General features: G+C 39.0%; 1 protein-coding gene across 1 annotated transcript in view; it reads left to right on the top strand.

The window, feature by feature from the left end:
* The first annotated feature begins 15 nt into the window (after positions 1-15).
* LOC5510920 (eIF-2-alpha kinase activator GCN1) overlaps positions 16-14,234 on the top strand; it is a 50,103-nt gene continuing 35,884 nt past the window's right edge. The window contains exons 1-24 of the mRNA XM_001631321.3: positions 16-52; positions 169-274; positions 736-799; positions 2,218-2,276; positions 2,375-2,447; positions 2,953-3,160; positions 4,067-4,123; positions 4,615-4,695; positions 5,084-5,152; positions 5,697-5,805; positions 6,212-6,286; positions 6,467-6,595; positions 7,338-7,490; positions 7,797-7,894; positions 8,159-8,234; positions 8,382-8,428; positions 8,906-9,180; positions 9,633-9,798; positions 11,636-11,828; positions 12,182-12,306; positions 12,693-12,871; positions 13,160-13,256; positions 13,442-13,567; positions 13,748-13,946. Of these exons, the coding sequence (XP_001631371.3) occupies positions 41-52; positions 169-274; positions 736-799; positions 2,218-2,276; positions 2,375-2,447; positions 2,953-3,160; positions 4,067-4,123; positions 4,615-4,695; positions 5,084-5,152; positions 5,697-5,805; positions 6,212-6,286; positions 6,467-6,595; positions 7,338-7,490; positions 7,797-7,894; positions 8,159-8,234; positions 8,382-8,428; positions 8,906-9,180; positions 9,633-9,798; positions 11,636-11,828; positions 12,182-12,306; positions 12,693-12,871; positions 13,160-13,256; positions 13,442-13,567; positions 13,748-13,946 (2,776 nt within the window). The 5' untranslated portion in view covers positions 16-40. The remainder of the gene's footprint in view (positions 53-168; positions 275-735; positions 800-2,217; positions 2,277-2,374; positions 2,448-2,952; positions 3,161-4,066; positions 4,124-4,614; positions 4,696-5,083; positions 5,153-5,696; positions 5,806-6,211; positions 6,287-6,466; positions 6,596-7,337; positions 7,491-7,796; positions 7,895-8,158; positions 8,235-8,381; positions 8,429-8,905; positions 9,181-9,632; positions 9,799-11,635; positions 11,829-12,181; positions 12,307-12,692; positions 12,872-13,159; positions 13,257-13,441; positions 13,568-13,747; positions 13,947-14,234) is intronic.

Raw genomic sequence — 14,234 nt, 5'->3', positions numbered from 1 at the left:
TCGCGGGCGCGTAAAGTACTCGTGGCCTTAGAAATCCAAGATGGCGGCCCAGGTATGGAATTGCGATTATTTTATCTTTATGGATTCCCACCTAAGACTTTTAAGATATTTAGCCGGTTTGGAAATATATAATTTATGAGTCAACTGAAACCTGCTGTTGCATTGTAGGTCGCTGATACACTAAAAGATTGTGCTACTAAAATCACTTCTAGCAAAACTAACGAGAGAGTTCGTGTTTGCCGAGAAGTGCTCATTCCGTGCATCCAGAGAGATGGTAGGTAACACTGCACCACTAAAGACCTGTTGTTATGGAATGCCTCACTAGGCAGCTTTATAGCCTAGAAAAATTTGAGTATGACTGTTATTTATGATGCTATCTTCTAATAATCACAATCAATGAATGAGTGATGGTGCAATCTCTAGTTCATACTTTGTTCTAGTTTTTTTTTATGTTGTCTACAAGTAACCGATTTTAAGGCACAGAGAGGTTTGATTTATATCTGATGTGATAGATGGATTTTATTAATGATACAGTGAAAAAAAAAACACCAGACAACTGTGGCATTTTCGGGGGTTGTACTAGGGGGGGGGGGTCTTTCCCCCATTTCGGCCAAAAATTTTAGAAACTCTCAAATTTATGTGTTATATGTTTTACATATTGATGCCCCCCTACCCCCACAATCCCTGAGAAAATGTTGTCAGAGCGTCTAGGGAGCACATTGTTTTATTTTTCAGATTTCACTGAAGTGTTTGTCAAAGCAACATTCAAGATAATTTTCCTCACTCAGCACAGATACAGGTGATTCCTTGTTAAAATTATGGGTTAATTTTGTCATAAAGTTTCAATGGAAGATATTGCTGTTCTGAGGTTGTGACGGCTATAGGGGTATGATAGAGCCAGACATTTGCAAAGGCTAAAGAAAATGGTGTCCCCCTTAAGCAAATTTGGTGGGGCTGCAGAAGAGCATACTGGCTAGGACCTGCGGATAGGGGTAGGGATGGGAAGTAACCTGAGAATCAGGTCCTCCTGTGTTCCCTAAAAAGTAAATACCTGTAAGCGCGAGAAGGGCCCCATACAAATACTGTACAGATGTCATGTTTTCCGATCCACAGTGGTTGCAGCCTCTGATTCGCCACAAGACAATGATACTTAAACCGGGTGTTCTAATTGGTTGATTTGATATGATATTGGAAAAATGGGTGGCCTAGTGTGTTAACACGTCGGCCTCTCACCGCTGTGGCCCAGTTTCAAATCCTGGCTGAAACTGGGAACTTTTTTCTGGGTTCCTGCCTTAATTCGAATTTGTGTCATGAGTGGAAGTTATTCTCCCGTGTTTCCAGTCTTCTCGGATAAGGACAGTAAACCGGAGGTCCCATCTCTTCAAGCTGCACTTCACTAACCTGAAATGAAAGAGACGTAAAAGAACCACTGGGGACGCAATAAACCCTCTGGCAGTGACCACCCTCAGTGACAGTGCTTACTAACAATACACACAAGGGGGCACTTGGTGTGGAGCCCTAGCTCTGTTGTGTCTTCCGCACCAGTATAGCTGGTGGAATTCAGTACATACATTCTTACATACAAAAATCTCGGAGGTGACCTGCTCTGGCCGCCATTGCTGCTTTCAATCGATGTTCAAATTTCTTGCCCAGGCCGGTTGTTGCATGTGTTTATTTCTCATCCCAGGGTTCAAAATAGCAGCCGGCTGCCGGCGATAGCCGGCTGTTTTCTGGTCTTTGGCGGCTCTTTTTTCTGTATCCCTTCTCATATCCGTAGTATGCAGGCTTTTCCCCCCACCAAAATCCACATAGCTGCCAAAATCTAGCAGGTTTAATGAAATTATTTTGAATCCTGCAGCTGTATAATTTTTCGAAGCTTAGATCTATACTAAAGGTGCTGGAAATATGAATGTCATAGAAGCTGCTTAATACAACAGAAATTATTCTGTAGTAGTAGTTATCAAATTCTTAGACGGACTAGATGCTGAATATTCAAGAAATTTGTATGTAAGAGCGCAAAGAATGCTTGGGATTGTTTCCAGTACTTCCCCCAAGTTGATCGAGTGAGCTTATCAAATAATGAAATTTGTGTTCAAGAAGAGATTTGTCTATTTAGATGAAAGAGCCTGTAGTAAATTGGTGATGTTAATATCCTGTAGTTATTTGGTGACAAATGTAGTCTGAGAAGAATTTTCTCCTTTGTCTTATTTTTCCCAGAGATAACAAATCTCGCAAGGCTGTTGAGGATGTTATCAGGGCTCTAGCAGAAAAACATGGTTAGTAAGAGGATAGAATATTTGGTATAGCTAGGAACATGTCAAAAGCCAAAGACTTGGTGAAAGAAGAAATGATAACACATCTTGCTCTTCACCAGGTCTAACTGCTGTGAAGTGCTTTTCTTCTGTGTTTTCTGATGCTGGAAACTCCATCAAGAACTATCATTTAAGGTAAAACATATCTCAGTGTTAACTTCCAAATCTGCTAAGTAAAATTTAGATTTTTTTTTTGCAATCTCCTTTCACAATTCTGTAGATCACCCACTTAGCAGAGTCTGGCGAACCCCCCCACCCAGCTTGAAGGTCTGCTCAGAACAAAAAAAAAATATATAACGTTTGGCTGGAGATATACCGTGCACATCAATATGTCTTTAAACTGACTATAAAAATCTTTTTATAATAATTATCTTTATTATTATCGATATATGTTAAAAAGCACCACATAAATAACATTTAAAATACAAGATTGATTACCTAATGTAATAAGGCCAGCAGAGGGGTATACCGGAAATTTGGTCCGCTGGAATGGAAAAACGAACCACCCAGCTCAAAATCCTGCCTACAGTAGCACAACATACTAAAAAACGTTGTCACCACAAGCAGTATTTCAATGAAAATATGGAATCCAAATCCAAGACCCAATTCCCGATATATTTAATTTTTTCTGCATTCCCAGCCCCAAACTAAGTGCGTCAGTTCTGGTCCTCCTAAAATGGTCTTGCATCCTGGCAAGGGTGGTGTTTGTCAAAGCCGAGCTCTGCCATGGGGACGAGTGGTTGAATTTTGTTGAAACACAGTGCATAGCAGCTTATGGTGTGTTTGCTGCGGGGAGCCCTCTAGTGTGCCAAGCGGCACTCAGGAAACTCAAAGGAATATGGAGTCAGGTGAGGACATAGCTGGGTGGTGGACGGGGAGGGGCAGCGGGGGGGGGGGGGGGGGGCTTGCCGCCCACTTTTCTGAGTTTTTTTTTCATGAATGCATGGTTTTTACATGTATCTAAAAAGTGTGACATATATAAATCGATTGCTTAATAGAAGATGACTGTTTCTATGAGTTTTTACCTTGTAATCTACAACGAAACCCAGGAACCCTCCCCCCCCTTTGAAATTACATTCCCATCACCCCCCCCCCCTCCACAGCCATTTTGGGCCCCCCTTTAAGCCACATCATATCGTCACCAGTTTACTTCTGTAGGGCTGACAGAAACATCAACCAACAAGAATCCGCACTATTCTTCAGACCATCCGCTCTTAATGATCAATCACATCCTCAAAAACTTCCAATAGACAAACCGCTTTTGCAATTTTGAAATATTTTTCGAGTTTAAAATCGTAGGAGATTGTTACGTAATCAACCTGAAGTAAACTGGTAAAAGTGCAGCTTTTGGCTTTTGGGACCATTGTGTCGACTCTGCATAGCATGGTTCCTCCAGAAAAAAAAATCCGAACTCAGGGGTTCCCTCCTATATTTTAGTTTCCTTTTGCATTTTACAGAAGCATTTCTTTCCAGAAACAAAATAAAATCATTCAAGTGCCACAAACTCTTGATAAGGTCACAGCTCATGATAGACTTGCATCAACCTACTCTCCTTCAAAAGCTCTCTGACTGATTATTTTTTGTATATTGCAAAAAAGCATGCATCAAAATAATATGCATTTTGATTTACGTTGTCGGGACAAGCAAACAACTGTCACTATTGCCGCTGACTAGTTTTAAAACATCAGACATCATTTTGAAAACTGACATTCCTTTTAGGAAAAAATATGTGAAGTTTTTTTCATTTACACCAGGTTCAGGGAATCACCGAAAAATATGCAGAAACCATGGTCCAGCTGAAGCCTTCTCCGGTAGGCTTTGTTCACTACAGGGCTTCTGGAATTACGCGCTTGTGCGGAAGCGCGTAATTTGGCTTTCTCCACGTAATCTGCGTAAACCAAAAATTTTCGCGTAATCCCACGTAATTTGGCTAAATTTTGAAAGACAAAACATTTAAGTGCACAGCTGATGTGATCTTTGGGGTTCTTACCTCTATTTCTCGTAAAAAAAAGAGAGATATTCTTCGTAAGACTGTGATATTTCGAACTGAATTTCGAAAACAATAAAATGACTAGGCGTTCTTTGCTAAACAGTGAAGGCCTAGGACTAACCATAAAATTTTTAGCGCGTAATTTAGCAAAGAATCCGGCGTAATTTTGAGTTTTTTTTCCGCATAATTCCAGAAGCCCTGTCACTGTATTGATTTGTTTGATAACTGCCAATGATAATGATTTAGATAGCAATGAATGTCTCTGCTATAATCACTATTTCAAAGAAAGTACTGTAACGTTATCATTTTTAGTTTCTGCTGTGTCTGGCTGGACTTTTGTTCACATTCTGTACAAAGAGCAAAGAGGATCAACAAATAATATCAAAATACAAGGTGAACTTTACAAAACTCACTACCTCTAGCCTACATGGGCTCATCTGTAGTTTCTTTGTCTTGGAATGTTGTCAGTGCAAATAGCGATTGGCAAAAGTCAAATGAAAATTATAGGACTGAAAGATGCTCATTTTTCTTAAGAGGGAAAAAGGGAAATAAATAAATAACAGTATAGTTGTTCTTTACTGTAGGTAATGTGAGATGCATTTTTATTATTTTGTTTACTATACAATTGCACAACATGTAAATTGGAATTTTAAGTATTTATAGTATAATATAGTATGTGTATGTATTTGATATGGTTCAGTTTCATAATACGTACCTTGGAATTTATAGTATTTTTGGCATTTTGTTTGTTAAATTTATATCATCTAATTTTTTCCTTTAGAAAGAACTTCTTGATGTGTACTTAAAGACTGTGATCATGAGCAAAACCAAGCAACCTACACCAGTATTGGTGAGTTGTAATCAGTGCCTTTCTCCTAATATACACCATGTTTATATTGGTTTGCCAAGCTACTGTATCTGTCCAACTATTCTTTTTGACTGTTGTCGTCTATCATTGTTGTCGTCGTTGCGGTCGTCATCATCATCATTGTCGTCATCATCATCACCATCATCTCAGTTGTCATCATCAGCAGCATCTTTTCTGTCATCATTATCATCATATCTCTGTCATCATCATCGCTGTCATCATCATCACCCTTCTTGTTGTTGTTGTTGTTGTTGTCAACATCATCATCATCATCATCATTGTTGTCATCATCATCACCACCTCTGTCATCATCATCACCATCATCTCAGTTATCATCACCATCATGACCATCATCTCTTCATCATCATCATCACCACCTCTGTCATCATCATCACAATCATCACATCGTTATCACCCTCTTTGTCATCATCACCATCATCACCTTCATCATCATCACCATCTCTGTCATCATCATCTCTCTCTATTTGTTTGCCTGCCCACCCAACACTATTTCCCTGCATTCCAGGTCCAGAGCTCCCCTCTTCTGTGTCATTGTACCCATGACGACTTCAGTGGAATTCTCTTGCCAGCAGTGCAGAAGGCTTTACTCAGGAGCCCAGAAGTTGTGTTAGAATGTAAGATCTTAGTATATTATCAATCCAACTGAAAATCCCACAGGATAATATCAAGAACATGACACATGAATGTTTCAAAGAGAAATCCTGATAACCCTCAAGATACCTAAATAGTTGCTGTCTGTTAAAAACTGGTACTTCACCCAAATTGAATAAATCTTAGAGCCAAGTACCAGCTTTGATTGACCATATTCATTATTTTGGTCAACTTAGGCAAATATTTGGGTTACAGTGAATGGGTGTGATTTACAGTATCCATGTTTAATAGATAAAAGATATTAATGAAAACAAAGGTAATAGCATTCTCTGTAAAAACTCTAAAGTTTCCTAAATTATTTCAATAATATGACTGGATTTGAATGGTTCTATATTGTACAGTACTAAATATTTTTTTCTTATTTCATAGGCACTGCCCACCTAATGTCATCGATGTCCATTGATTTATCCAAGTATGCAGTGAGTCTATGTAAAAGTATATCTGGTGAGTCTAACTTCTTGAGGATCATTAAACAAGGCCAGCCATGCCATTCTATTTTTCGGGCACAAAAGGCCTCTGTTTCCTTCAGCGTATTCAAGAAAATAACTAAGCATCAGCTTCAAATGTTGTGTGTGTAATGTGTGTTGTATTCAAGGTTTCACTGTGGTTTATGTATATCAACAGGGCAGCTACGAGCCAAAGAAGAGATTCACCGGCAGCAGGCAATCCAGTTTTTCAAGAATCTCTCAAAGCAATGTAGTGATCCAGCGGCTGTAGAGGAGATGCTAAACTACCTCTTTGGAGTTCTGTATGGTAAGTGCAGTGTTAATCCTAGGGGAAAGTGGGGCCAGCTGTAATCAGGTTTGGGGCCATTTTAGCCCAAAATTTCATACCCCCTTGGTAAGATGATAATGGTAACAATACCATGAGGATGATGATGTTAAAGCCGATTGTCACCAGTGTACTTCTGGTCGATTACATAACAATCTCTGATTATTTTTAATGGAAAACACGAAATTAAAAAAAAATAGTGTGTCTATTGGAAGTTTCTTTGAGGATGTGATTGATAAATTAGAGTGGATGGCCTGTTAAATACCTCAGATTCTAATAGATTCTTTTGTCTTTTAACGGTTGAGGTTTCCGTCGGACCTCTGGAGGTAAACTGGTGACAATGCGGCTTAAATGATGTTGATGACAATGATGGTTTTAATATTGATGTTGATGATAATGATGGCGCTGATGGTGATGATAATGGTGAAAATGATGAAGATGGTGATGATGATGATAATGATGTTGGTGATGATAATGAGGATAAGGATGATGATGGTGATGAAAATGTATCAAGGTTGACTTTGCCTAGGACTGAATAAGCGGTGCATGGAATATCACACACTGACAGGATAGAGTAAGTTTTATGCATATGTTGTGTGATGATAAAGTACAGACAATGATCAAGGGGATGGGGTATCAAATGATGGTGGTAACAATGATAACAACATTAATGATAATGATGATGAACATATTGACATGCACATATTAACATGCTATTTGGCAGGTTCTGAAGGCAAGCTGACAGTCTGGAGTGATCGGATGACTGTATTGGAAGCTGTGCAGGCATTAGAGGGCTCATGTAGTAGTGGGAATGAGTCCATGGAGAAGTTAGCTGGCATTGTTGCCCAAAAAATAACGCAATTTCTACAGCAGGAAGGTCAGTTTGTATGATAGAATGCTCTAGAGTTTTCCTGGAATTGATGGAATGGTAATGCAAAAATTTGAGCTTTTTTTGTGGTATGAATAGCCTGCAGTGCAGACATTTACAGTACCACCTCGTGATGGCAGCTACAAGTTGGTTGAGGCTTGTTTTTCGCTATTGAAACACCTGGTAAATGCCTGCATTGCAGGCTATGGTGTGAAATGCAAACAAACTTTGCAAGATCATTGGTACAGTGTACTACACTTTGTGTTATTTTGTTCCTTGATCGTTCCTGACTGGATGTCTACTCTACCTTCTCAGTAAATTTCACGGCTCTGGTCCATGGGCTGGGTGTTTTGGCCTGCTGGTGCAAGTATTTTACCTCACATGTACCACCTTCTCTCATCGAGACATTCCAGGTTAGCCAGCTAGCTTAGTGATGTTAATAAAGCCATTACTTTGAATTTTGACAATCTATATTACAAATATATTTTGACAAACTATGTTGAAGAAAATGTATTCATAATTTCATAGATGTCCTTTGTATTATTAAGATTTTGCTCATGCCAAAGCTATCTTTCAGAATTCTTATCGTTATTCTTATTCTTACATCTTTGGATCTCTTGATTTGGTTACTGTTCAGTGAAAGGTTCAATTGGCAGCTCTGAATTAACTTTTCGCAGAAAGGGATGGCCAACAAGAACTCCACTGCCGCAATTCGAAGTGCCTACTTGAAGTGTATGGATAATGCTTTGAAAGGTATTCCTTTAAAACTACCGGCATTTTGAATAGCACACTAGAGGGGCAAATACAGATGGGATGGGTTTGCCCTTCCTCCTTTATAACATTCTGAACCGGTTCCTGCATTATGTGTGTTGAGGTAATAATTAGTTTGTATTTTGTTAGGAAACACCCTACTTCAGGGCATGGACATTCTTCCTCAACTCCTGCAGGTACTGTATCAATTGTAGATTTGGAAAAATTGATAACAATAGCTATACATTCATTAGGACTTCGTTCAGATGATCAGAGTTTTGTGGAGTTTGAGATTGAAGCTGGTGCTTTGGGAAGTTGGAGTGTAGTTAATATCCTTGGAATGTCCATATTGCAGTACAGCTCAAAGACCTTTTTATTAATCCTTAGCTTCAAGCTCTATCATAAACAAAAAAAAAATGAAAGAAAAGTTGCCAGAAAGTTGTAAACCACCGGCAAAGCCTCACCTTTATACAAAAATATAACAGGATACAGTTAACTGACTCTTTTGTATGATTTTGGAACTTCTGTGACATCTTGGCTTTGACAATTGCCATTAAAAACTCCATCCAGATATGTTCACGAATCTGACAAAAACTGATGCAGCAAGTAAATGTATGAACTTGCATTGTAAACTTTATCTCATGAAGCCCTCGTGTATTTCTATACTCTCTCAGGCTGTTGAGCGTGCCAGTGGACAACCTCACCAGTCCCAAGTTGTTAGCGAAGGGCTAGTTGCCGCCTCCATACTCATGCGCCTGTCGCTAGCAGATGTCCAGGCAGAGACCAAGATTTCTTCATTGTGGCCCATCCTCCTTGATGCCAAAAAGCAAGTCTTTGTCTCTGAGAAGTTCATGGCTGCAGCATCAGATGACACCATGCTCATGCTGCAGTGTGTGATTGAGAAGCTTTTTGTCAGCTTTTCCTCACAACTCAGCAAGAACAACACTCAGTAAGATTCACTATTTCAATGATAGTCTAATACACCATCTGATACTGTCTGATACACCAACTGTTTGAGGTGAGGCCTCCTGACCACAATATTGTATCCATCTGAAAGATAAAGGTTCATTTACTGGGCAAGGTGTACTAAAATGGCCACCTTTACGGTTATGTGAAGTACTGTGTAGGCCAAAAGGAGAAACACATATACTGTCTGATTGATATGAAGTGCTTGAATGCACTTCAGAGCACACAGAATGCTCCTACAGGAGTTATGAAGTAAACGTTAGTGTCAATCAAAATTGTTAATGCCAATTGGTTAACTCTCTAGGAACTTGGACAAGATGGCCATGGTAGCATGGTACTATAGCAAGCCCAGATGTCTTTTTTGTAGCTCTTTGTGCCCTATTATTTGCACAATATTTGTTGATTTTCGTTAATATTGATGTTGTACCTTGTCAGTCCTTGGTATCGAGCACTGATGGCACTGATGACCCACACAAGTCATGAAATTCGGCAGGCTTCATGTTCCTGCATCCATAGACTATTTAGCCATGGTGGTCTGAGTGTAGTGGAGATGCGAACAGCCTTGTTAGCAGAATTCACCTCCCTGCTCTCCAAACAACAGGTATATTATTTGAGGCTTGGAAATTGTGCTTGTTTGATTTGACATTTACAGTACTTTCACATTCTCAATATTGTACTTTGACATTGCTTGCACTTGTTCAACATTGTTATTTCTCAGTACTTTCACATGCTCAACATTATACTTTCAAAGTACTTTTACATGCTCAACACTGTACTTTCACAAGCTCAATATTATTCTTTTTACAGTTCTTTCACAAACTCAACATTGTACTTTCACAGTGCTTAAACAAACTCAACATTGTACTTTCACAGTGCTTACACAAACTCAGCATTGTACTTTCACAGTGCTTACACAAACTCAACATTGTACTTTCACAGTGCTTACACAAACTCAACATTGTACTTTCACAGTGCTTACACAAACTCAACATTGTACTTTCACAGTGCTTACACAAACTCAACATTGTACTTTCACAGTGCTTACACAAACTCAACATTGTACTTTCACAGTGCTTACACAAACTCAACATTGTACTTTCACAGTGCTTACACAAACTCAACATTGTACTTTCACAGTGCTTACACAAACTCAACATTGTACTTTCACAGTGCTTACACAAACTCAACATTGTACTTTCACAGTGCTTACACAAACTCAACATTTGTACTTTCACAGTGCTTACACAAACTCAACATTGTACTTTCACAGTGCTTACACAAACTCAACATTGTACTTTCACAGTGCTTACACAAACTCAACATTGTACTTTCACAGTGCTTACACAAACTCAACATTGTACTTTCACAGTGCTTACACAAACTCAACATTGTACTTTCACAGTGCTTACACAAACTCAACATTGTACTTTCACAGTGCTTACACAAACTCAACATTGTACTTTCACAGTGCTTACACAAACTCAACATTGTACTTTCACAGTGCTTACACAAACTCAACATTGTACTTTCACAGTGCTTACACAAGCTCAACATTTTGCTTTCACAGCTTTTTCACGTTCATAACATCTTACTTTCATGATACTTTCACATGCTCAACATTGTTCTTTTACAGTTCTTTCACAAGCTCAGCATAGTGCTTTCACAGTACTTTCACATGCACAACACTGTACTTTCACATGCCCAACAATGTTTTTTTCTCAGTACTTTCACATTCTCATCAATGTTCTTTTACTGTACTATCACATGCACAGCATTGCACTTCACAGTACTCTCACATGCTCAAAAATGTTCTTTTGCAGTATTTTAGATGCAAAGCATTTTACTATCACATTCACAACATTGTAATTTTACAGTATTTTCACATTTCCAAAATTATACCTTCACATGCTTATCATTGTACTTTCACATGCTCAACATTGTTCTTTCAAAGTTCTTTCACATGCTTAAAGCCGCATTGTCACCAGTTTACTTCCGGTTGATTACGTAACAATATCGGATAATTTTAACGGAAAACGCGAAAAATATTCCAAAATATTGAAAGCAGTGTGTTTATTGAAATTTTCTTTGAGTATGTGATTGATCGAGCGGATGAGAGCGGATGGCCTATTAAATATCTCGTCTTTTAATAGATGTTTTTATCTTTTAGCGGTTGAGGTTTCCGTCGGACCTCCGGGAGTAAGCTGGTGACAATGCGGCTTTAACTCTGTGCTTACAGGACTTTCAAATGTTAACATTGTTCTTTCCAGTTCTTTCACAAGCTCATCATTATTGTTTCACAGTTCTTTTATATTTTCAAAATTATACCTTCACATACTCAACATTCAGTACTTTTTATTGGTTCAGAAAACATGCAAGACATTAGCAAAAGTGATTTATATTGATTCCTGTCAACATGCATTTCAATCGTTTGATTTCAGGCATGTCCCTTAAACTCTGCTCCTGTACTCAATGGCGATGCAGATAGTGAATCCACTAAGGCTGTCAGCCCCAAGGTTTTGGTTCATGCTCTGCTAACCCTGGCAGTGTCTAAGGAGAGCTTGGGGATGAGTGAGAGTGACAGGGAAGGCATCTGCATGGCAGTCCTGCAGGACTGTCACCATCCAGTTCTAGGTAAGGAAGTACTTTTTTTTGTTGAAAGAGCATACTGCACAAACTACTGCGAAATCCCAATGACTCAAACTTGAATAACTTCAACAACTCATGGCCAACTGTAACATTTTTTTCGTTTCTATGAAATGTTTGGGTACATAGGGCACCACTGTATCCTGAAAAATAGCTGGATTGCAATTGCGTTATATTTCTCCCATTCCATTTATTTGTTAAAAAAGGGAACTCTACCATGATCTTCTAGATCCATTCCTGCCTTGCTGAATATCTGTTGTTCTCCTTATATGCCGTATGAAATACTTTTGTAGTCATCACAGTTGGTGTTACTGATATTATCATCTTCATTGTTTCTTTAGCATCGTACAGGTCAGAACTGTGGGTTGATATTGGCCGGAAGATGAGTCTGGATGTTAGCTCTGTGGCTGAAAAACATCAGGAGGACATACAGAACATAATCCTCTCTGGAAAACCTGATCAACAGGTAAAAGACAAGCCAGATAAAAGGTCCAGTGAAACACAAACCAAATGACAACAAACCAGATAAACAAGTTACAACAAACCAGTTAACAAATTAATAAATTAAGATATAGTATTTATATAGTGCTTAGAGAGAATCAACATGTTCTTCGCTTTTAACCCATCCTGGAGCTGAGAAGCACAAGCTTCTAGTAAGCTTACACACTTAACAAGTTAAATTCATGGATGAAAAACAGAAAGATACTATCCATGTTTAAACTGGGAATGAACTACATGTAGATTAACAAGTGACAACAGACTATAGAACAACAGAATGCAACAATCATAAAAAAACGGTAAACGGTCAGCCACAGTCTCTTGCTTTCCTTATGCAATATCTCCACTTTATAGACATGCAAGAATATCCTGTCCACCATGTCACTAGTGTCACCATCAAATATCTTGCCCAGCATGGTAAAGCACTTAGTAACGGGTCTGACCAAGCCAGAATTCTGCCAGGTCACAACCGAGGAATATAATATCCTGAACACACCTGAGGGAGAGATTTATGACAAGTCCAAACTGGAGAGGTACAAGCTTATTTTTTAATTCTTCCTTTTCAAAATTGATGCACATTCTTGCATTCTTGCCGATTTTATACAACTGCCACTTCATCGCCATCATAATCATAGTCATCGTTTTTTTCATCTTCATTGACAACACCAACATTGTTATAACCATCATCATAGGTAACACATATTGTGTCATCATGACATTGTGTCCTCGTTCAGCTCTGCCTTTAGACAAATATAGTATAGCACTGTTGTTGCTGATGGACTTTATAATATAGTCTATGGATAATGGTTTATCTTTTCTAGTGTAAAGCTCACTGTGTCAGCCAGCCTAAAGAATATGAAGAGGGAGTCCAAAGCTTACTCCTATGAAGAGCAGAAAGCAGAGCTAGAACTGCAAGAGGTAAGCTAACTTGAAAGCTATACTTGAATCCTGATGTTTTACTGTGAAGATTATATACAGGCTTTCACTGAGCTTGTTGCATCATCAGTGTTGAACAGGATACTTCAAGCATAGTGGAAGTGTAGACATCATGGGCTGCTTATGGCTATGCTAGAAAACATACACTTATAACATTTCACTTGTAGGAAATCAAGAGAAAAAAGAAATTAGAAGGCAAATTGACCATGAGGGATGAGATGAGTGCTAAGGAGAGAGAGGTATATGACAACCAGCTAAAAGTGGAGGCCGATGTACGAGCTAAGATGATGGAGGTGAGTAGCATGCAGTCCATGTTAACCAAGGGGGCGGCGGGTGGGACAATTCTTCTTCCATGGTAGGCCTATACCATGTATTTGCTATAGGAATACGTGCCATTACTCAGGAAAATTATTTTTACAAGAAACCTCATTCAATAACGAAGACGAAACATTAACACATATTACTGGTTTTAGTTAAGAGATGAAATCACACAGATTGCCTCCCTTCTGGTGGTATGTATTGACTCCAACCCGTCAGTCATGTCTCGCCACGTCCCTACCACCCTTCATGTGTTATTGTCCATGCTGAACTCCCCCCTGGCTGCTCCAGTCCTTATTCCAGTCATCCTGGAGTTGAGGAAGTGTGTATTTGACAAAGACATACTGCACATAGGTAAGAACCTAGTAAAACAACAATGAACACTTTCCCATTTAAAAATGTACTTTCCCATTTAAATGTGTACTTTTGCGAGAGCGTTGTTTTCACGTCCTCAAAACGCGGGTCAACCAATCAGAGACCGTCTCTTCAATAGCCTTAATTCAACACGTCTGGAAAACGCCAGTCAGCCAATGAAATGATCTTGAAATTTGAGCCTTCGTGATTCCGCGTTCTTCCACGCGACCTGACCAATCACACCGAATCATTCTTATCCCGCAAAAAGGTCAATACAAATAGCCTTCT

Source organism: Nematostella vectensis, chromosome 4 (assembly GCF_932526225.1).
Source record: "Nematostella vectensis chromosome 4, jaNemVect1.1, whole genome shotgun sequence".
NCBI classification, from domain to species: Eukaryota; Metazoa; Cnidaria; class Anthozoa; order Actiniaria; family Edwardsiidae; genus Nematostella; species Nematostella vectensis.
The sequence above is the reverse complement of the archived record's forward strand: the minus strand, read 5'-3'. Positions and strand labels throughout refer to the sequence as shown.